Source organism: Strigops habroptila, chromosome 1, assembly GCF_004027225.2.
Source record: "Strigops habroptila isolate Jane chromosome 1, bStrHab1.2.pri, whole genome shotgun sequence".
Lineage (NCBI taxonomy): Eukaryota > Metazoa > Chordata > Aves > Psittaciformes > Psittacidae > Strigops > Strigops habroptila.
This window is the reverse complement of record NC_044277.2, coordinates 114,340,505-114,362,660: the sequence shown is the minus strand read 5'-3', so window position 1 is coordinate 114,362,660 and position 22,156 is coordinate 114,340,505. Positions and strand designations below refer to the sequence as shown.

Genomic DNA, 22,156 nt, shown 5'->3' with positions numbered 1-22,156 from the left:
TTAAAATTGTAATACAAACCAGCATCACTTTTATAACCATTTACTTGTTACTCAGAACTGGGCCTCAGGTGCTCACTGTAACTTGAACAGATTAGCCTTAGCTGGTATTTAATCTTAGAGGTAAGTGATGTATGTTTTACAAAGACACAGCTTTAACTAACTTAGAGAAATTGGCCTAATCAGGTCACCAGCACTCAGAACTGGGACACGTTGTTCCAGCTGGGGCTCTCCTTAGGAGCATGGCAGTCAGAACAGCTCTGCACAGCAGCGCCAGACACAGCTTCAGAAGTACAGGTTTGAGCTGGCTCCAGTTAATTGCAGCAACTCAAACTTCATCTAAGCATCATAGGCTTGCTCTGGATGAAAGCAGATGAAGACGTTCCACCTACAAGTAGGGGTTCAGGTGAGGGAACTCAAGCAGAGCTGAGGGTCGACATGTGCAGGGGCAGCTCTGTCTCCTGCTGTGGTCCTGCAGCAGCACAGCAAGTGATGATGGAGGCACTGTCTATCTGTGACACAGCCTGGTGCCCGCAGGTGCTACAGACCAGCAAAGGACTCCACTTTTCTACCATTAAATACACAAACATAGCTTGCAAATAAAGATTGCAGGAGGGTGTAGCAAGTTATGAACTAAAGGATTTATATACCTGTATCAGAAGCCATTAGGTATTTTCATACTTCAAATAACTGTCTTTGCTGGGGTGGGGCAAAGCAGGCAGGGTTGCATTGTGTGAAAGTCTACCTCCACCCCCAGCATGGTCAAAAGTATCAATTTAAAGGAAGAAAAAACTCGCAGAAGCCAGCACCAGCAAGGCTGCAGTATTTTATTTTATGTATTTATACAATTGTGCAAAGTAATTGTTTTTTGTTAAGAATGTGGTAGAGAGGAAAAGAATGCATTTTACTGTAAGAGTAACCACAGGTAAACCTGATCATGCTGAACCTGGAACCTACTAGCTCAAGAAGACAGGGCAGCATTTCCACATCTCAGCCTCTAGCTGCTGTGCTGTGTAAAGTTAGTGGTGGCTGCAGCTGTCCAAGACTGCTATCTCCATGTAAGAAAGTGGGACAGTTACTGATCTGTATAGGTGTTTGCACACTTCTGTCCAGCTAATAGCCAGTAAACTGTACCCCGACATAACCTGGAAGCCACAGAGTTGAGGGGTAGATTTTGCACATGAAGTTTAGGCCTTCAGGAAATGCAACGCAACAGCAACCGTACATGCCAAGTGGTATTCTAAAGCTTCAAAGGGTCAGAAACTTTTGCCAGCTTACACAAATGGCTATAGTTAATAAGAAACTTTACATGTTTCTGCTACATTACAGCTTCTTCTACTTTTGCCTGTAGCAATTTAAGTCAATAAGTGGGCAAAACCAGGGGGATTGAAAGTTAACATAGAACTCCATGTTGACGAATAAACCTAGAATTCACCTTTTTAAACTCAAAAAAAAGCCACAGAAACACCCCAAACAAACAAAATCACACCACAACCCGCAACAATCAACATGTGAAATTCAACTCCACATTTACTGTGATCAGGATAAATGCAAGGCATCAAGGAGAACACGGTACTGCAAGTCCTTAATGCTGATTGTGCAGAATTTAACAGCTCCAGGCAGCAGAGTGGTGGCAACAGGTCACATTAAACATTCTGGTTTGTCAGTCAGCTTATTTATTGTTGTACAGAACTCATGACTTTGTATTGTATTATACAACCAGGGTAGAACAACCATAATTTTCTTTTAAAGGTTTTTATAAGATTTGAGGTTTTCACAAAACAAAACAAAGTTAACAAGATTTTTTTTTATGCCCAGTGTTTTGCTGTAGCACCAGCTCTAGCTGTGTACACTAGCACTAGATTACCTAAAAGACTTTAATCAGTTCTGTAGCTCATTGCGATTGGTAAAGAAAAACTTTTGATAGAAGCTTGCTTTGACCCTTGCAGCTGATTAAGAATTATTTCAAGGGGTTATCTTTAACATGTCATACCCCTGCAATGAGTGTTTTGTGCCATGAGGGGAATGTATGATACACAAAATGGGAACAGGCTATAAGCATTTACTAAAAGTACTGAAGACCCAGCGCTGCTGTGGTATTGTTTCCATTATTTCCTTACACATTTTTGGAGTATTTTCCTCAGCATGAAACAGGTACATCCTGGTAAGCCTAGCTTTCTTAAACCAGATTACTAGAAATGGAAGAATAAATTGTGTAAAATACCAGTGATTACCTAAGGTATTCCCTAAGTTTATCTATTCTAACTATACACAGGAAAAATGCTGAAGAACTTCTGACCATGTTCAGAGAATGTTGCCTGTGGACACTGCTTCAGTAGTGCGTCACATTTGATTGTTTGCACCTTTTTCATGTAACATTAATTTCAGAAAACTTCTAAATTGTTACTATTGAAGTCCCTAGCAAAGGGAGTGACAGTCACTGTGTGTTTTGCAACTTGCCAAGATCCTGCTTCGCTATTGACATTATCACACCTCCAGTGGGATTTGTCGTTCTGAGCTGTTAAGAATTAGCTCTTTTTGCCCTTGTAGGAAACATCTTGTTTGCGGCCATCCCTATTCCTTTCCCAGCTCCCTGAGCAGCAGCAGGAACCTAGCAGATGCTGCTTGCTCAGAATTCCATCAGTAATTCTTGTCTCCCAGGAAGCAAGGCAATAGAGGGACAACTCTCCCTTTGCAAGATGGGTCACTTCATGAAACTCAAAAGCCATTTGGCCAAACTCACTAGCAGAATACTTGGTTTCTGGCAGGCGGCCACTGGCTGGCATCATCAGCACAAGTAATCCTTATCTAACAAGTACAAACCTCAAACACAAACATCTTCAGTAAGTCAGCTGACAAACATGCCTATGCAAGAAAAATATTAAAAGTGATTTAAACAGAGTGACGTACAAATAAACCTCTAAAACCTAGCAGATTCAAGTTGTATGTTGCATTTAAAAATAGATTTAAATACATTCCCTCCTAATTAGGATTTATAATACTGAATATACACTTGTAAATTAAGTACTAGTAAAATCTAAGATCTGGTTGTGAGTTTACAGAACAGCCTGTTTGCAATATATTATAGTCTTTAATATATAGCAGCTTCAGTATGAATAATACTTCACTCGTTGGCAAACACTCAGGTGATTTTGTTTTCTATCAGCTGACATGAGTGAGCACACACACATACTCAGCATTTTCTATTTAAAACAAGTAATTGCTAAAACTTATGCTGTCCAATCCATCTTCTTATGGTGCAAGTGGTTACAGTGCAATAATTTAAACAGAGCATTTTGGACTTCCCCAAGTATCCTTCCCCTACCCCATCTGTCCAGGAAGGGATAATAACCAGGAGAGCTGCTGTCAACCTCACCACCACATCTCGTTGAGTTAGCTTTGAACAACACTGCCTCTTCCCACCCCTTCTTGGGACAAGATAAACAGAAAACAGACACTTCAACATTGCATTAACATTTCAATTTCCCCCCTCAAATAGAAACAGTTTTGCACAGTGGCTGTATACTTGAACTGGTCAGAAAGGACTACTCCCAAACAAGGCTGCCATCACACCAACCCACCAATAGGTAAGTTATAATTAGCTACAATTCACATGCATTCATGTCCTTTCCCTACTATGTTTAACTGGGAAATAACTTCACATCTCCTTGCTGGAATTACTCATTGGAATTAAAAAATGCCCCATCATTGCCAAGTGTTATTAGCTCTAAGAAATACAGCCCTCTGGTCTCTTGGTAAGGTGCAGTAAATGAGATAAAAGGTAGCATGAAGGCACTTGATACCAGCTAAGTTTCATACAGTAGTTTCACTTTAGAATAAAGGATACAATAATAAAATCAGACTGATAACTTAAAACACACTCTAAATTTGGCAAGGAAACTTACTTAAGACCAAGCTAGTGTTATAGGACAACCTGTAAGTGTGCAAAAACATTGAGAAGGCTCACTTATCTTCATGCTATAAGCTAAATCCAGACACAGTCAGGTGCTGAGCATTATTCCTAGCTTCAAAGTAAGAAGTATCAGTTTCATCGTCCGGCTGAGGTATAAACGGCATAGTTTGATTCTGCAGATTATCCCAGTCCACACCATGAAAGAAAGGGTGATGTTTCAGTTCTGAAACAGAAGTCACACAAGCATTATAAGCTTCTGCTTGTCCAAGCCCCATAATCACTTTGTTCCCTTGATGGATAACTGTCAGAAGGTTCCCTCTGTTTTGGAAAAAAATCACAAAAGTGCAAACTGCAGTTGGGTTTTGATCACCCCCAACCTCAGTGGGATCAAACTACTGTCATGCCAACCAACCATCTTCCCCCAACTGGAGAACCTGTTCTACACAGCACACACAGTGGATCAGAGGTGCCCTTGGGGCATTTCTCATGCTAGGGCACCACAGAAATTTTAAGCACCACTTCAAAGCCTATTTCTCATTTTGCTGCAGGTCTGTGCTGAGTAGACATGTGAGAGTCACTCCACCTTGTCCCACTCCAGGCCTCCTGCCTTTTCCTAGCTCATGGTTTCTCTGCTCTGCGCAGTCCCCTCTGGCCTCCCACTAGGCACAGGAATCTAAATACCCTTATGGTGAAAATTACCACAGACCACCAGATTCCTCTTTCCCAGCCCAAAGGTGGGATAACTAACCAAGCTGCAAGACTTCCTGACTCAAGGAGAACTTGCCCTGTCCATTCTGACCAGAAGGTGATTTCCTGCCACACAGGGTCTGGTGTGTCTTCTGCATAGCCTGAAAACACCAATCCCTGAGGAAAGTGGCTTTGCTACTTGGATTCAATCCAAGAAAGCACCTTTTCAGCAGAGTGGGTGACAAACCCATGTTTTTATCACCCACCCAACAAAAAAGCAAATAGGACAGGTAAAAATCACAGTTAGAAGGAGATGGAAGTTTGACCAAGACAAACACTCACTATAAATTTTAATTCTAAGCACATAGCACATGTTTTTAGCTGATAGACAGTAAGAAATTAATGTTCATTATTTCTACATTTCCTGATCAAATAATGTAACATTATTTATTTTAGTCAAAAGGCAATAAATCAGTCTTCTAATTGCTTCAGCTACCATATATGCAGCAGGACACTGCACAGATCCAGTATCTCAGGACTGTCCATAATTCTCCTCCTAAGAGTGCCCATACACAGAAAGCTGTCTTCAGCTGAAAAGGTGAGCAGACTTCAATGTCTTTTCCCAAGAAGTATGTGTACCACAGCTGGCAGTCAGCTCCTGTCTGTGTCTCTGAAGAAGGAGGGGTAAAAGCCAAACCCAAACATTGGACACCAGCATTCTCTGCCAAATGCTGCTTTAAAGCTTCTCCTATCTGGTAAGACTAAACTTGCAGAAGCACTGTGCTAGCACATGATATAACCAGGATATTTCTCAGTAAGTTAGGCTTCACACTCGAGAACGAGAGAGGGAAAGTGCGTGTTTTGGAGAAGACAACAGGCAGTGATGGAAACTCAGTCACAATGAGGAAAGCTTAATGGTTGTCCTGAAAGCTACTCATCCAACTTCACCTCAGTGGCCTATAAATTGGCTAGAGAGATCAGATACAGTTATAAAGGTCCTGACAAAGAATGAATTTCCACAAACTTCAGACTGGAAGAAACCATTATGTCATCTAGTTTAAATTTCTATGCATGGCAGGCAATTAGACTTCACCCTAATGTGCAAGGATAAAGACAATACCTTACGTTTAAATGAAACACCTTCAAATTAAGACATTAGATGCTTTTTGTGAGACATAAAAGAGCCACAGAGTTCCCCTTTGACATCATGATCTTCATTTGTAACTGTGTGCCTTCTCTCATTTAATTTGGCCTGGTTTTAGTTTCTAGCCTTTAGCCTCTTTATGAGTAAGCACTTCCATAATCATTTCCTTCTCCAGTGATTTCTAAGGCAGCTTTCTCAAGATTCCTTCTACCTTTTTGAAAACTTCTCACTGTAAGCTTCCTTCATGTTATTTTTTAAATAAAATATAGTCACCGTTAGAACAGCAAACATTTAAGAGCTTCTACAAGGAAAAAACATTATCTAGACTTTGTATAGTATATAGTGTCTAACTGTTCCTGCACATTCAGTAAAGACAGGCCAACTCCTAAAAAAACCTCCTTTGAATTAACTTTTGCAGGAGGCTACTCTCCCAGATTACAGGCTTTTAATAAAGGCCCCCAAAATCAGTCAGGTCAAAAATCACCAATACTTAGTTAGGCAAGAGTGAACTTTGGTACAGCAGAGATCAAACACTAAACATCCACAGCAAAACAGCATTTAGAGCAAATCAAAAGTTCAATAAAAATAAAACAAAAACACCCCCAAAACACTCCACCCCCAAAATTTCCTTCTTCAAGAGGGCAAATCTCTACAAAATACAGAAAATACCACAATTTAAGTGTTCTGGCACTATACATGGTACCCAAAGTGGCATTCAAGCTTTAGTCTAAATTTCAGGAGGAGGACATCACCACTTTGACATTTCTAACTAGTTGCAAGGAACACAAGAGAATTTTAATACTAACCCTTCAGTCCAGCTCTCTTAGTACTGTCAATTGTTAGAAGAATATCTATTGCATTTTGGGCATTATCAGACAGCTTTTCTTCACCCTCAGGCCAGGGAATATCTACAGACAAAGATGCAGATGAATGGGTAACTCAAGCCATAAACCAAATGCTGGACATACATACTTTCCGCTGACTCCTGAGACAGATTACCTCTCTTCAAAATATTTTGGAAGACTTGCGTTGGTGTTTCATCATTAAAAGGTGGAATTCCAGTTAGAAACTCAAACAGACAAACTCCAAGGGCCCACCAGTCTACAGCAGAACCTGATAAGAGAAATCCAGGTGATTACACTAACACAAGTGATATTTGCAAAGTTTTGAAGCTTAGTCTTGATAGAAACTGAAGTGTTTAAATCCTGAAATTACTTTTTTTTAATGAAGACAAAATAACTTGTACTTAATAATCATGCAGAAAAATTAAAAATCTAAAGGGCTTTTTAAAGCCAGTTTGCTCCTTAGTTCATTGTAGATAATACCAGGCTTTACTGATAAAAGCAAGGGGGCTTTTAAAAACAATCTAATAATCAATTCCCATCACAGGGAGTCCAGGAGCTGACTTCTCCAAGACGTTGTTTTGTGATAAGAAACAGCTGCCTTTAACAACTGCTCTAGAGCCTGAAGCAGTGCTCCATGTCATAACCCATATCCTTCTCAGTAATTTGAGTGGACTCCAAGAACTCAAACTATTGAGCTTCATTTTTATTAGTCTAAGTTTACATCAAACTATTGAAGACAGCTTGCAGGAACGAGCCACATGCAAGAAGCTGGAATTACTTTACATTAAAGTTGATGAGGGCAACACCATCACTAGCTCTCTCTTCTCTTACTAAGTAATTTTGGTTCTCATTCCAGTTTTTTTTCTTTCCAAACCCATCTTACTAGACTACTTAAAATAAGCAGGCAAAGCAATCCCAGACACCACTGCATGCATTCTAAGCTTTCTGCATCTTCAAGCCATGCCCACTCCACTGTATAAAGAATAGATGCCACACTTGCTGCAAAAGAAAAATCTTTTCAAGTGTCATTTTTCTTCGCTTTGTTTTTGGCATATAAAAAATTAAGACAGCTCCAAGTTAAGAAAGCAAATGTTTTGAGCTATTTCAAAAGGACTATCAAGTAAGTTTAGAAGTGCTGAAAACTGAAATGTAGAACTAGTAATCAAGCACACTTTTAGCAAGTTTTAACGGCAGTAAGTGCCCCACCAAGTTATAAGCATATCCAAGCTATGAGATCACATCCACTGTTAGAGGTACTTGGATGTTCAGATAAAAATACTCTCAGCTTCAGTCAAAGTCTGGCAAGATCACAACTCTGAACAATGTAGTAACATGGGTATCACTAGCAATTTTTCCCACCCAAAGGTTAACTCCCTACTACATGTCCCTAATAAACCATGTCTATCAATATTTGAAGCAAGAAATAACAGGTCTTAAGTATCTGAGCCTTTTTTTAGCCATACACGAAATAAATCAGACTGACTGCATAACGTGAAAGCAAGAAGTGAAAAAAGGTGTCTCTGGTTTATTTCCTGTTACACAACATCTTTAGGAATGCTGCCTTTACTCCTGAAGTACAGGCTTGTGAGTGCCATTTCTGATGGCCTAGTCATAGTGACACTGATGTTTCCTGCATGTTTTACGGAAACACCACAGATTCTTATGTGGAGTGCATATTGGGCATTTCTTTCCACATAGAAATGTTGTTCACTCAACCAAGTTTCTTTGAAATTGTGATCTAGTTTTACTTTGACTGTTCAGTTATGCTGAACACTCCATTTCTGCACAGTATATAGCAAACTCACCAGAGATCAGAGTCCCTGCATATGAAAAGACAATGAAGCAAGAACATTACAATTATTGCACGACAACCCTCACACAAACATCAAATATCAGGTGTAATTCCCTGAAGGCATAGGAATGCACTGTTTTCTTAAGGTAGTAACTCAACAATAATGAAAGATGGCAATGCTAAATGTAAGTTAGAAACAGAAATAAAATAGTTTTGTAACATGACTACAGCTTAGGATTACAACCACATCTTACAAGCAAATCAGCAACACCAGAAATATTTAGTGAGTGAAAGTTTTGAGCTCTGAAGCCAGAAAACCCTGGCTTCACTGAAGGTAATGGGAGATTTGTCATTTCCTGACATAAACCACAGACTCTTTGCAAGTTATCACTGAAGTCCTGAAGACACTCAATAATTGCACAGATGTTACCTTGCAATTAAGTTACACATTGTTTAAGTAGCATTAATTATATTTCCAAACTATTATCCTGTTTTAATGCCTGCCAAATAACCAGGATTCCTAAACGGAAGTGCTAAACAACAACTACATATGTTTAGTAACTTTAGTCATTACAGTTAAATAGTTAAGTCACTTCATGCAGTTTTAGTTACTGTGTATTAGCTGCATACAGCAGAATTTTATTGTTCCACAGGTATTATTTCTCAATGAAGATTTCATACAATTTTCCTAAGACTATCAGCTCTACAAAATAGAAGTATACTTTCGATATAGAAATAAAATGTAATTATAAATACAACAAATGTATCGGGGATACATTGCAGTTATTTTGTTAATGGTTCTTGCAAGTTAGCAGCAAAAGACTTCAGACTTTTTGTTGATCTCAGTATTTGAGCCAAGGACTTCAAAGTTCTGCTATTTTATTACTGTATTTTGGAAAAACAAAATAAAATTGATGGCTACTACTGTCCACTTGTGAAAGAAAGATCCTGCCAAAATCTTAAGTCTTATCTTAAGTCACTGAACTCAGTAACTGATTTGGATGCAACTTTATAAACTTGTCTGGATACACATAAACTAATAAACACAGGCTTAATGCTTTCATACTAAATTTCACTAAGTTCCTCCTGCCCCACTCCAAAGAATCTTTAAGGACACTCAGGATGACCAACCACTTACAAGTCCCAGGCTGCCTAAGCCCAGCTTCCAATGCATTAGATTAATGGCAGACAAGACTATACTAGACAGTCAAAACCTTTGGAGATGTGAACAAAGTAAGTGGAAGGAGCAGCTGAACAAACACAGCCATGCATGTTGGTCAAAGCTAAGCACTAGGTATTTTTAAAGAACTTACAGTCTTATTACTTAAAGAGTTTAGAGCTCTAGAGACATACAGAAATGTAAATATGTCACCTTAACTAGTATTTAGAAACTTCATGGTTTGTTTGTCTTACCATGAGGCTTTGTCAAAAGCAGCTCAGGTGCCAGGTAGTCTGGGGTCCCCAGGATGCGTTCACCTTCCACTGGAGCAGCTCCTCTTCTTACACTCTTTGGAGTCCTGTACGGTGTGCCAGCATCTCCCTGATGAGGAGTCTTAAAAGGGGCAACAAAGATTTCAGATGTCAATCAAAACCAGCTGAGAAACTCCCATCTCCAGGTTTAGTAATGGGTGTAATAGTTGATACTCAGAGTCAATAACTTAAAGTCAAACACATATCACAATGTACATTCCCCGAAAAATTATGTGAAATGTGTTTCCATTTCGTTATCTCAACCGTCTTGAAGCATAAAAAGTTAAGATGCCTACTCTTTAGGAAACTTTTGCCTAAGTTCATCCTCCAGTGTCAAACCCACAGCAGCTTTTTACATTAATCTTCATTACAGGCTTGCAATTGGTACTTGGCAGTACATATTACATCACTTTTACCAGGATAAAAAAAGAAAATGGCAGGCACAATAGTTTCTATTGTGCCTGAACAGCATTTGCAGACTGTCTTGGGAGGAATGCAGGATTGAAAATAAATAAATAGATCAATCAAAGCCTTCCTATCACATCAGGAAGCATGCAATTACTCACAGAAAATACCACACTGCCCTAAAAGTAAGATGAGACAAAATAGCCCATGCTTTCTTTACTGGTACACTGCAGAAGTAAAGGATTTCTCCGAGAGGTGGACAGACAATTCTTGCTGAGCCAGAAGCAAACCAGTGGACATTTAATTTTTTTAAGAGCTTAGCAATAACTGTAATTTTGTCCACACAAGTGCAGCAAGTGAAAGCCCATCCACAAAGGTCACTGTGACAGACTACCTCAAACTACTACAATTTTCCCTGAATCAGCAACTGAAAATTTCAGATCACTAATGCCTAATGCACACAAAGTCTCTAAATGTCTCTTTACATACCTGATAGACTCGGTACGGCCTTCCTTTCTGTAATGGAGTAATAGCTGTCGGGTAAGAGCCACTACAAGCAGGTGAAATATCCATTATATCTAAGGAAGCCATGCTACATGGCTCAGATACATTGGATACATTAATTGGACTGTTATAACTTCGAAAAACAACAGCATTTTTTTTGAAAATATTCAGTGCTTCCATCATCTTTTCTGAAGGAGAAGATACTGTGTCAAGGTGAGTTTCTTTCGTGTGTTTTTGGTCATTATCCTTTTCATCATGTAATGGCTTGCATTCCTGGACAGGATGTGCTTCCTCTCCATTTTGTGTGGCATCTTGGGACGCTGGTGATGCTACTAGCATGCCTTCTGGTTTTGGTTCCTCAAAGGAAAGGTCTTTAACACTTTTGTCCAAATCCAAAAGCTGCTTTTCTAAATGGTTTTCTGTAACAGACATTTCAGGAAATGACAAGTCAGAATCTGCACTGAGGATTCCTGAAGGTTTTTCATCATCAGTGCCTAAAAAACTTGAGTTCATATACTCTTTTTTATCATCCTTTTCATAGTCTGCATCCAGATCACACATTAGATTTTTGGCTATAACTGGAATAAGAGAACTTTCTGCTGTTTGCTGGTTACCAATAAGACTCTTAATTTCTTCCTTGCTTTTGTAGGTGTCCTGTAGGCATCCATCATCACGAAGCATTAAGGATTGGATTTCTGTTGTCAAACCCGTCCTTTTATTTGCTGGAAATTCTACAATCTGACAGCCACGTTTATATTCTGCATTGCTTTTTTTAATATAGTTAAGTTCCTGAGAAGGACTAGTGTCAACTAATTCAAAGCTTCTTTTTACACCCGGCTTTTCAAAAATCACCTCCTCTTCAATAGGCTTGACAGGCTCATTCTGTCCTGAAGGTGATTGTCGTTGATAGGAAGTTGCTGCTGTTTCATTAGTCTTATCTCTTTTACTTACGAAGAGTTTTTCTTCCCAAATCTTGTTTTCAGAAAGACATTTTCTGACTATGCCTTTCATATCCAGTGTGGTCACAGGAGTATCTGTTATACCAGAATGTTCGCTTCCCAACTTCTGTCGACTGCCAGAGTCATTGCTGCTGATGGGAGAAATGGCAGACTCCAGTTCTTTTGTCTTTAAAACATTAAGACCTTTGCTATTCGGTAATTCTATGTTTGAAAGGACAGCTGACCCACTGTTACTTGGTTTGCCTGTTGTAGAACATGGTTCATCTTCACTTTGCTGCAAACAAGCAGATTAAGTTGAGTATCAAGAAAAATAGGGTTACAGCCTTATAGAAATGTGTCTCAAAATACCTCAGTTCCACTTTCATAAAAAATTGCAAATTGCTAAGCATCACTTTATAAACACTAGTAGTGACAAACATGACATAATACATTAAAAACATTCAAAACTAGATTAGGGATAATGTGACTTTAAGAACATAAGCTTGCTAGAATACAATAGAAAATGCAGTATTTTTAAATGCTTAAGGAAGAAATGTAGCAAAGTTGTGTTTCTGATTTTATGTGAAGAAGTTAAGCTACAGAAGTTCCCAGTTTCCAAGAAACCCCAAATCAAAGAACCCCATCATACTACCCTGTGGCTTATACTTCAGAGATGACAAAAGGAAAATCTGGTATTACTATGACTTTGGTAACACAGTACTGAAAACGTGGCCTTGAGAAATGGACAGATATAACAAAGCAATAAATGATCTTAAACATAAGGCTTTGTGTGTGATCTAAATAGGAATTGTGCAAAGGACTAAATATCACAACAGCATTTTCTTTTAGATCTATATTTGTACTGAAAGTATTTTGTATACACCACCAGCTGTAACTACTGGTGTTTGAATAATTGATACAAACCTTCCAGTAGTACAAACCTTAAGCTTTTCCCATTTTTAATAGCTAGTAGAAGTTTGAAGTATATTATTATTTTTCCCCAAGTTCTGCCTTTTAAAGAAATTCTTTTGTCTGCATGCTGAGCTAGTGCAACTATAGGGATAAGGTGAGCTTCCAAAGAGCCAGTGCTCCCAGCATTGCCCACCTTGTGAAGAAGAGGGCTAAGTCAGCGCTGTCCAGCAGAAGCCTTTGCTGCAGGCTAAATGGCATTTGCTTTTCGTGTTACATTGCACAGGACTACTATTGGTTTGAAGAAAAAAATAATACTAGTTTGATCCAGAACTCCTACTCAATAAGGATTACAACCCTTGCTCCTGCTGTAGGAAGGCTTCTCTACACCTGAAATAACTGGGGGAAGTAAGCAGAGGAAATCTGCAGCAGTGCACATAAAAGTACAAACTAGTTTTAACGTATAGCGGGAAGATAAAACAGTCCTGACCTCTACATCTTTCTCCCACCTGGGGCTGCTGCAGCATTCTGATTCCATACCAGACAGGTATTTTTGGGATTGACTACTGGCACTGGAGGTACCAAACCTTCTTCTTGACTGAAGTAGAGTAGGAGTTAAACTTCTCACTGGCATCACAGGAGTTAAGGGAGAAGTATCAAGATCTTGAGAGGGGGAAGAAAAAAAATAAAATACATCAAACATTGATACAAATAGGCAACAAATATTAACCAGCTTCACAGTATGTCAAGTTTTCATACTGAAGGAAGTTATGGAAAGCCATGCATGACATTCATTTCTCTCATCATCTTTCCTGCATAGTCAATTCACTCATTTTTTGAAGCAAGAACTTGCCAAGAATTTAAAAGCAATATGAACATCAGTGCCATGGTAGCCTTCTTCCTCATTTCAGGTTAGAAATGAGGAAGCAGCGAGATAAGACAATTTAAATGAAGGCACATGTTGCCATATTAAATCATTTTCTATCAAATAATGCCAAAAATTTACGCTATTTCTGTAAAACCTTAAAGGGTCATTTTGAATTCAGTAGTTGTGCATTTGAAAAAAAAAAAAAAAAAAATCAGAATATGACATAAGTAGTGTAGGTGAAAACACATCAGACCTTAAGTACTAGAGGAACAGTAGACAGCAAGACACTGACAAAAGCGCACCTTTTATCAAGCGGGTCCAAGCTACTCCCATAAAATTGAAAGACCACAACCTTACAGCCAGAGTATTATTCAGTACAGGGTGTGGTATACTCACTTGTTTTGAATAATTTAGTTGAAAGAGGAGTTTCTTCCTTTTGGACCATAGGTAAGGGCGAAACCATTCCATGCAGACTCTCAGATGATTGACTTGACTTGTACTCTGGCATTTTCATTCCAACAGGAGTATACTATCAAGCAGGAAGAAGCATAGTTACAAGTTAATGAAGTCTGAACAAAACATCCAAGATTGAGAGTGTAACCACACACACTATTATGTTTTCATTGGAGTTTAGCCATGCCCATTTAGTAATTTTTTTGAAGCACAACTGACAGTCAGCAGTTTGAAACATAGTCCAAGGTAATCCCTTCGGAACGTCAAGGTACTGGAAACAAGTCCTTCTACCAGCTGGCAGAAGAGGTGCAAGTATAGCCTTATCACTCTTATTATTACATTTAAAATAGTAAGCAAGCCAAAAGAATGAAGTACTTAAAGATGGTGAAAATTACTTACAAAACCCAGAGAACTGATGAGAGACAACAATTGTCCTGGGGTACGTGAGTAGTCTTGTTTTGGCTTTGCCATTGATGGTGTAGTAAGGATATCTATCATATTTATCTCTACAAACAGAAGATGATACAAAGCAGGTCAGGTTCTCCTTTTGCTATTAAATAAGAAAGTTTGCAGGCATTTACTTAAGTTTTACTAAGAGGGGGGAAAAGATTTAGTCACATACTGAACAAGTATACAAAAGAAGCCACCAAATCCAAGTGAAGACATACCCAACATATTTACTCAAGACAAGCTGTTTCTTCCTGTATATCATAAAACTACAGTTTATAAATACAGAAACTGTTAAAAGTCCAACTTCCTTTCCAACATACCATGTTGGAAGTGTTACGTATTCTAACTTGATAACAGCTTTGGTTTTTAGGTAGCAATTGGCCTATTACCTGTGGGTTAAGATGGTAAATTTAATTCAAAGCATGCCTTCTCTCCCAAAGACATCTCAACAAAGCTACAGGCAAATTTTTCATAGGTGAAAGTTTAACCTTAGGTGCCATTTTTTGCTCACTTAAGGTAAGTAAGCTTATAGCTTACATATGTTCAACTAGACAAAGTGTGTCCCATTAGAATTTATCAATTAAAGCAGTATATTATTGAAAATATGCTATACTTAGGATTTTCCTCTATACTCTTAAAAGCATGAATCAAACTCCACAGACAACTGATTTTTTTTTGCACCCGCCAGCAACTGCCTCAAAAAAAAAAAAAAAAAAGAAAAAGAAAAAAGAACTGGTGCTGTGTGGCATTAGCTTAACTTACGCAGCAGCTAAGGGTTGGAGATGCAACCTAGTTCAGGAACTGGCTATTCACCTTAAGACCTGCAGCCTATTGCCTGTGCAAGGCAGTCATTTGGCTATTCAGCTATATTTTTTGCTACGTGAAAACAGTATATTCATATGCTAAAGCACTGATTTATAATCTTCTGTTACAGACACACTACCTCCCCATCTCTCACATTAAGGAAGGTTCAGGTTGAAAAAAATATATACAAGGACAGAAATAGCCAGAAGAACACAAAGAAAAAGCCAGAATTATTCATTCACCCTTTGAATTCTTAGTGGACTTCATAGAAAACTTCGAAATCCATACCCCTCAACGGAAATGGTTCTAGGTCATATTTCATACACCCTTGTCCCAAAGAACAAATATTTTAGCTTCTGAAGTGCAAGGCATAGAGCAGACTCTTTATAGCACAGACCTTATTACTACTTACCTACTAGAAAGCAGGTATTAGGACAACATTTGTGCTTATTTAATTGAAAGCTGCCCTCTACAGGGATGTAAAGCATTCAAGAATATGGAAACATGACACAAAAACATATTCTAATACAACCAAAAGGATACAGACAAAGCTTACCTCTATTCAGAGTAACTCTGGAAAGCCCAAAGTCTGTCAACTTTATATGGCCCTGATTAGAAATGAGCATATTGTCTGGCTTCAGATCCCTGAAGACATAAACATAGTTCAAGTCAGTAAAAAGACAACTGAGCCATATTAAGAAAGTTACCTAACCAAAACCACCCAGTGCGAAACATTGGTTATAACTGGTTTTTTTCAGTAACATCTCTTAGCCAACAGAAGATTCCAGCTGGAGGAATGCACCAAAACAATTAAATATTTCTAGCAGTAAATATTGTACAAACATCTCAGCTTGTAAAACAACCATGCATGTCATGAGGTTTATTGTTTCAGGAGGTTTAAGAAGTGTTTTTTGTGAGTACCAACATTTACTAATGTGTATGTTTGTCTGGTTAACACATATAGAAAGATTTTAATTGTTGTTTCATGACACTGCTGCAGTGTAGACATGCAAGAAGAGCTTTCAGAAGCTCCAGCAAATGAGTCAGCTGTTACTATGAAATGGTGATTGGTTATGTGTTTGAGGGAAAAATTAAAAACTCAAACTACCAGATGCTTATTTGTAAGGTGGGAGAGGGAGTAGGTTTTACCTGTGAATTATCCCATGCCTGTGAAGATAATCAAGAGCCAATGCTGCTTCAGAAATATACTTAACAGCCATTTCTTCATCAAAATATCCATAAATATGGAGAAGAGATTTGACATCTCCACCAATAAGGTACTCCATCACCTGCCATTCAAATGTTTTGAATTTAACATTTTAAAACACATTTAAAATTTGTAAATATAAAATATCTTTCACCCCTAGGAAAACATAACTTCAAAGAGCAGAAACCAAGAGCAGCTTCCTGGTGCAAACTTCATTTCCCACACAATACTTTTCACTTGGCTAAAATTAGAACTTCAGATTATAGAGGACACGAAACATTTTTCTTTTAATAGACCATTTGCTGATTTTATTTGCCTAGCCTACTTTCAATAGTCAGCTCTCAAATAACTCCTGTAGTCAGCTCATCTTTTCATTAATTTCTGAAAGATTTCTGTACTACAGAAAATAAATTACAGAGCGCTTCTGTGAAACTCAAGGCCTGAAGCCAAATACCACTGGTGTTTTGATTTGTATAGAACAGGTATCTCAATCATTTTATTTTGCAAGTATTTATACACAATATCAAATTCAGACCCGAGCCTTAGGAAATAAATGCAAATTTCCAGGACTGTATAACAGTGAGAGCTACTGGATTTAAGACACAAAAAAGTGTGTTTAAAAAAAATACACACCAAAAAAATTTAATCAAACTCACACATTATTATGGCCCATGTCATAGCCAATATAAAAGAAAAGTCAGCAGGGTTTCAGAAGTTCACTTTTCAATAACAAGAATGAATTTGTGGGCTTTTTTGTCAAGCAATGTCACCAGCACTTAGATTCAAACATACAATACTATTCCATACATATAACTAGCATCTCCTTTAAAATCTTTCACCCTGAACTCCTCTACTCTACACAGCAGTCAAACAGAGATTCCAAGAAAAAAAGCCTTCATTTACACCCAAAATGCATTGTAGGAGCGCACAGCAACCTCATCTCAATTTAATCAAGCTGTTCACTATCTGTCCTTACAGCAAACGAGACAACACGGCAGATCCTTATAGACAGTCTTAACCAATACTATTTTTATGTGGAGGCAGCATATAAAATCATGTTTAAGCCCTCTGTACTCCACAGCGCTCCATGTAGACTAGCATTTAGTTTTACCACTCAGTTACCCTCTTGTCATCTAGGCCAACCACCATCATGAATTTTGAGCACAGGCAATAAGTATAACAGATTTCCTTTAAGTGAGCCACAGGGTATTTTTCAGTTACTTGGATTCTGCTTGAATAGTATGGTTTCTTGTTTTGTTTTCCCTAAGATTTCTACATATTCTTCAGATTAGTTATTAGAAAAGACTTTCCCATTAAAAATGGAGAAAAGGTGGAAAGGTTTCAAAAGGTACCAGGGAAGAGAAATATTTTACTTGTTCAACCATCGCAAGAAAGCAAGCAAGTCCATTCCCTGGTCACTTTTACTATAATGAAAATAGTTTTCCGACATGAATGAAGCTCTGCACCGAATGAAGCTCTGCACTCCATTTTCAATGCTATCACAAAACATCATAGCCATTTATTTACTCACTAAATAGACGTTATTAGCTGACTGAAGTGAGTAGTATAAGTGCACAATGAAAGGACTTTTACTGAGAGCCAATGCATCCCTCTCTGCCTGGACCTGGTGAACCATGTTTTTGTTGATCATATCTGCTTTTTTCATCACCTGAAAAACAAAACAGAATCAAATAGATAAACATTCTTTTATTTGCTCAACCCACAGTTCTTTAGTCAATTCACATATCTCTTATCTTGCATACATATATACATATAAAATAGTTATAACTTCATATATAGGCAGAATTTTAAATCACAGGTTATTAAAGAACCTTTTTCATTGCTCTCCTCATAATTCACTCCTGAATGGAAATCACACTACCAATATTTACTGCAATTGCACACACTCGAAAATGAGTGTTTAGGCTGTATGTGAAATTAAGCTGCCTGAGTTAATCCTCTTATCCACAGTACACAACTCAGAACCAGAAAGGCTTGTTCAATGCTTAGATATGCACTTGCTGACAAAGTCTTTTCAGCTCTTCAGAGGCTGAGATGTATGTTCTGAGGATTGAAAAGCAGAGTGCAGCAGTAAGCCATCCTATCTTGGCATCCTCAACTGCAAGACTGCAACTATTCCAGTCTCCAATTCTTAACTTCGCAGAGAAAGCAGTGAATTTTTGCTTAATTTACAATCAAGTCACCCAATAAATACTTGTTTCCTTGGGTAGAAGCCTCAAAAGGCATGCAACTCACAATGAAGAAATAACAAGCTTAACTGTGATTTAAAACCTGATTCCTGTATTCATCTATGTTGATGCCCGCTCAGTATTAATCTTGAGCAGAAGATGCATAAAAGCACAGCTGATGGGTATTTAGGCAAGCATTGCATACACCCTGAAAGTCTGCCCACCTTCAACATCTTTGGTCCAGATCTGTATGGTGATATTAAAGCAAGTCTAATTCATTCATTTTTTATGCAATGTAACTAAGAAGTTGAATCTACAGCTACCACTGGCATACAATAACAGAATTTGGTAACATTTAAAAATAGCAAGACATAAGAAATGTAATTTGATACCATCGACCTAAGTGTTGACCTTAACCGTAAAAAACATCTAGCACATATTAAGTTCTGTAGCTTGAATAGTCCATAAGTCTCACTGCAATAACAATAAAGGATTTACATAAAAGCCTTTAGGTCACAAAACTTCCAATAAACTTGTGTGAGATACTGAAGTAATGCAATCGAACCACTCTATATGCAGCACCTAAACTGTAGGAAATCAGTTTCCCACGTTACTAATATCACAGTTGATACAAAAAAAAAAGTTCCAAGATATACACAGAACACATAGAACTACACTTTTAATAAGTGTTGACCTTAACTGTATAAATATTTAGTGTGTATTAAATGTTGTAGCTCTGAACAGCCCATAAACTTCACAACAATAGTGCTAAGGGATTTACAAATTAACTTTCACCTACAAAACGTTTATAATAAAATCATGTAAATAGACATACACAGCTCTGAAGAGCAATGTCTACTTTGCATGACTGGTTTTACTTTTCCTTTTCTTTGTGTATCTATGCAGCTGGTTATAATCCTTTTTATTGCAAAGTCAAGCTAACACAAAGCATCAGCAAAGTTTTTACTACTGACAAGCCTCGCTTTTAATCCTTTGCATATCAACGTAGAAAATGTACGAGTTTTACAGTGTGTACTCAGCAAAAATTCTTTTAATAATTTGCTTTCTTTACACACGTCAGAGGCGGGCTTTTCACTCATGAACAAATGCGAGAATGCCCTCCCTGTGGCACGACAACTGCGTGTTTTCGATTCCGGTAAGTATTCACAAGCGAGAAGTGAACAGCACAGTGACACTTTTGAAGGCCTTTAGCGTAGCTTCCTAGACAGTTAAGGTACTTCTAAAAGCAGCTGTCGCTCTTATCAGGTGCCTCCTACCCAAAGCCTCCAGGCGAATAGGACTGTGAGGAGAAAGCTAAACACAGCTATGCCCACAGCCCATCTCCCAGACACCGGGCTCCTGCCAGAACAGCGGCAGCTCCCCAGAAACCCAGGAGTCGGGAGGCAGGGGGCTCGGGTCAGGGCAGGCCTCCGTTGGACAGCCCTTTCCTTACACTAGGTTAAACGAAAGCGGAGCGCGGCAGCGGGCAGCAGTAAGGGAGCCCCGAGGGCGGCGGGGGACGGGAAGGCGCCCCTGGCCCGCGCGGCCCCTCACCTTCACGGCATAGAGCCTCCCCGCCTTGCGACCCAGGTACACCTTCCCGAAGGCGCCGCGGCTGATAGGCTTCACGATGGTGAACTCCTCGATAGAAGGGGGCCGGGGAACCTCCAGGCGCCTCGGACCGGCGGCAGCGCCATCCCCTTCCTGCGGCCGGGCCTCGGCCGCCGGCTCCACCGTCCCCATGTCGCGCCCGGGCCCTGGCGCCCGGCACCGATTCAAAGCGGCGCGCGCCCCGCCCCGCGGCGCCGCCGGCCAACGGACGGCCGCGGGGCAGGAAGTGGGGGTGTTCTCGCGAGAACCCTCGCACAGCGGCCGTTGAGAGAGCGAGGGAGGAGCTTGCAATGGCGGCGGGGCGGGGGGTGGTGCTTCAGGGTGGTGTCCCGTGAGCAGCGCGCTCAGTTTTGCTCATAGCCAGGAGTTAAATGTTGATTATTGACACAGGTAAGCTGAATAAAGTTGGTTGCGATGCCACCTTCGAGGTCTGTGGGTGTTGCTGTAGTGCAGGTATTTCCGATAGGCTCTTGTCACGGTACCTGGCTAAAGCACGTTGCCTCATGACAGCCTTCCCAGCTTGATTAGGAGGGCTCCTTAACATTTCCTCATTATTGCATATAGCAGTTAAAACCCTCCATGGCATTACATTCTGTTGTGGTGGGTTGGGTTTTTTTAAACCATTCCTTATGACAATCTGCCAAAGCTTTGGTCTGAGTAATAACTACTCAATTTGCCATTTAGGTTTCCAGTTTGGCAGTGGGTCATTACTCCAGTTTTTTATTACTTCAGCCTCCTTTAATCTCAGGCAGGGTTGCTTCCTGTTTTGTTTCCTTGGTTTGGGCATCTGCGTGGCTGCACCCTGCCTTCCTGTTGTGACAGTCAGGGCACAGATGGTGTTTACAGTGTGCTCGTACCTTGCTGCCATCCTCCTGTTCCCAGAGCAGAGGCCTTTTGACAAATCACCTGCAATAGTACAGCCTTATCAGAAGGCAGGCTTTTTGCTCTCAGCTTACACAGCTTTTCTCAGTTTACCAGTTATACTGCTCTCAGTTGTGCTCATGGTCATTCTTTTAATCCTTGCTTTACTGCCCATATGTTGCTGTTCATGATTCACTCACACAAATCTGAATTGTTCTGTTGCAGTCTTTGTGTCAGCAAAGAGCTCTCTATACAGAGGTCAGTGCAGAGCAGTGGGTTCTCTATTAACATGGTTAGTCTCATCAGGCTCTTGTTTTGCATTAAGATACACAGAATCAGATAATGGTTTGGTTTAAAAGGGCTTTAGAGATCATCTGGTTCCATCCTCCCTTCCACTAGATCAGGTTGCTCAAAGCCCCATCCAGCCTGGCCTTGAACACTGCCAGAGGTGGGGCAGCTGCAACTTCTCTGGGCAACTTGTTCCAGTGTCTCACCACCCTCACAATGAATAATTTCTTCCTAATATCTAAATGTACCCTCTGATAGTTTAAAGCCATTACCCCTTGTCCCATCACTACTTGCAATCTCACACTGCACAGGGAGGCCATGGTTGTGCTTGTGAAGGAGTACAGCAATCCCACAGATCCCAGTAATAGGTGCAATTTAATGAGCAAATGTAAAAAATATGTTTTAAATCAGCTTTCTATACTGGTGTTAAGTACCAGTTACCACTGGCTATATTTGTCCTTTAACTCTGCACATGAGTTTAACCACCTCTCGCTGGCAGCAATTTTCAGCAGAGAAGCCCAGCTGAGAGCAGGACCAATTGATTGCTGCTTTTGTTGGCATCACATGCTGACATCAAGTTACTCCAGTTGTGAAACTCTACCCTCGGGGCAGCATGTGTTCCGCTACAACTGGGCTCATGTAAGAGAAGACCTACAACCTAAGCATTCACTCCCTTCCCTTGAGGCAGCAGCTGCGTGGAAACTGCTTCATGGGGTGGATCCAGATAAGTGTTCATCACCTTTTAGGTTTTTTTGTTGTTGGGTGAGGTTTCTGCCAAATTAGCTAGCTGAGACACATCACTGTGATCACAAGAATGCTAG

General features: G+C 39.6%; 1 protein-coding gene across 2 annotated transcripts; it reads right to left on the bottom strand.

Moving 5' to 3' along the window:
• Positions 1–807: 807 nt before the first annotated feature.
• Positions 808–20,420, bottom strand: MASTL (microtubule associated serine/threonine kinase like). Of its 2 annotated transcripts, XR_003992447.1 has the most exons (13): positions 20,130–20,384; positions 17,918–18,055; positions 16,329–16,468; positions 15,736–15,824; positions 14,325–14,431; positions 13,869–14,001; positions 13,095–13,267; positions 10,743–11,990; positions 9,792–9,930; positions 6,741–6,854; positions 6,548–6,649; positions 3,350–4,133; positions 808–3,318 (listed from the first exon to the last, which is right to left on the bottom strand). XR_003992447.1 is itself a non-coding variant. In XM_030493357.1 (12 exons), the coding sequence occupies exons 1-12, from the start codon at positions 20,316–20,318 to the stop codon at positions 3,976–3,978; spliced, it is 2,730 nt and encodes a 909-aa protein (XP_030349217.1). In that variant the 5' UTR covers positions 20,319–20,420; the 3' UTR covers positions 808–3,975. The 2 variants fall into 2 exon arrangements, 1 of the variants encoding a protein (XP_030349217.1); XM_030493357.1 differs by having other exon boundaries at positions 808–4,133; positions 20,130–20,420.
• Positions 20,421–22,156: the final 1,736 nt, after the last annotated feature.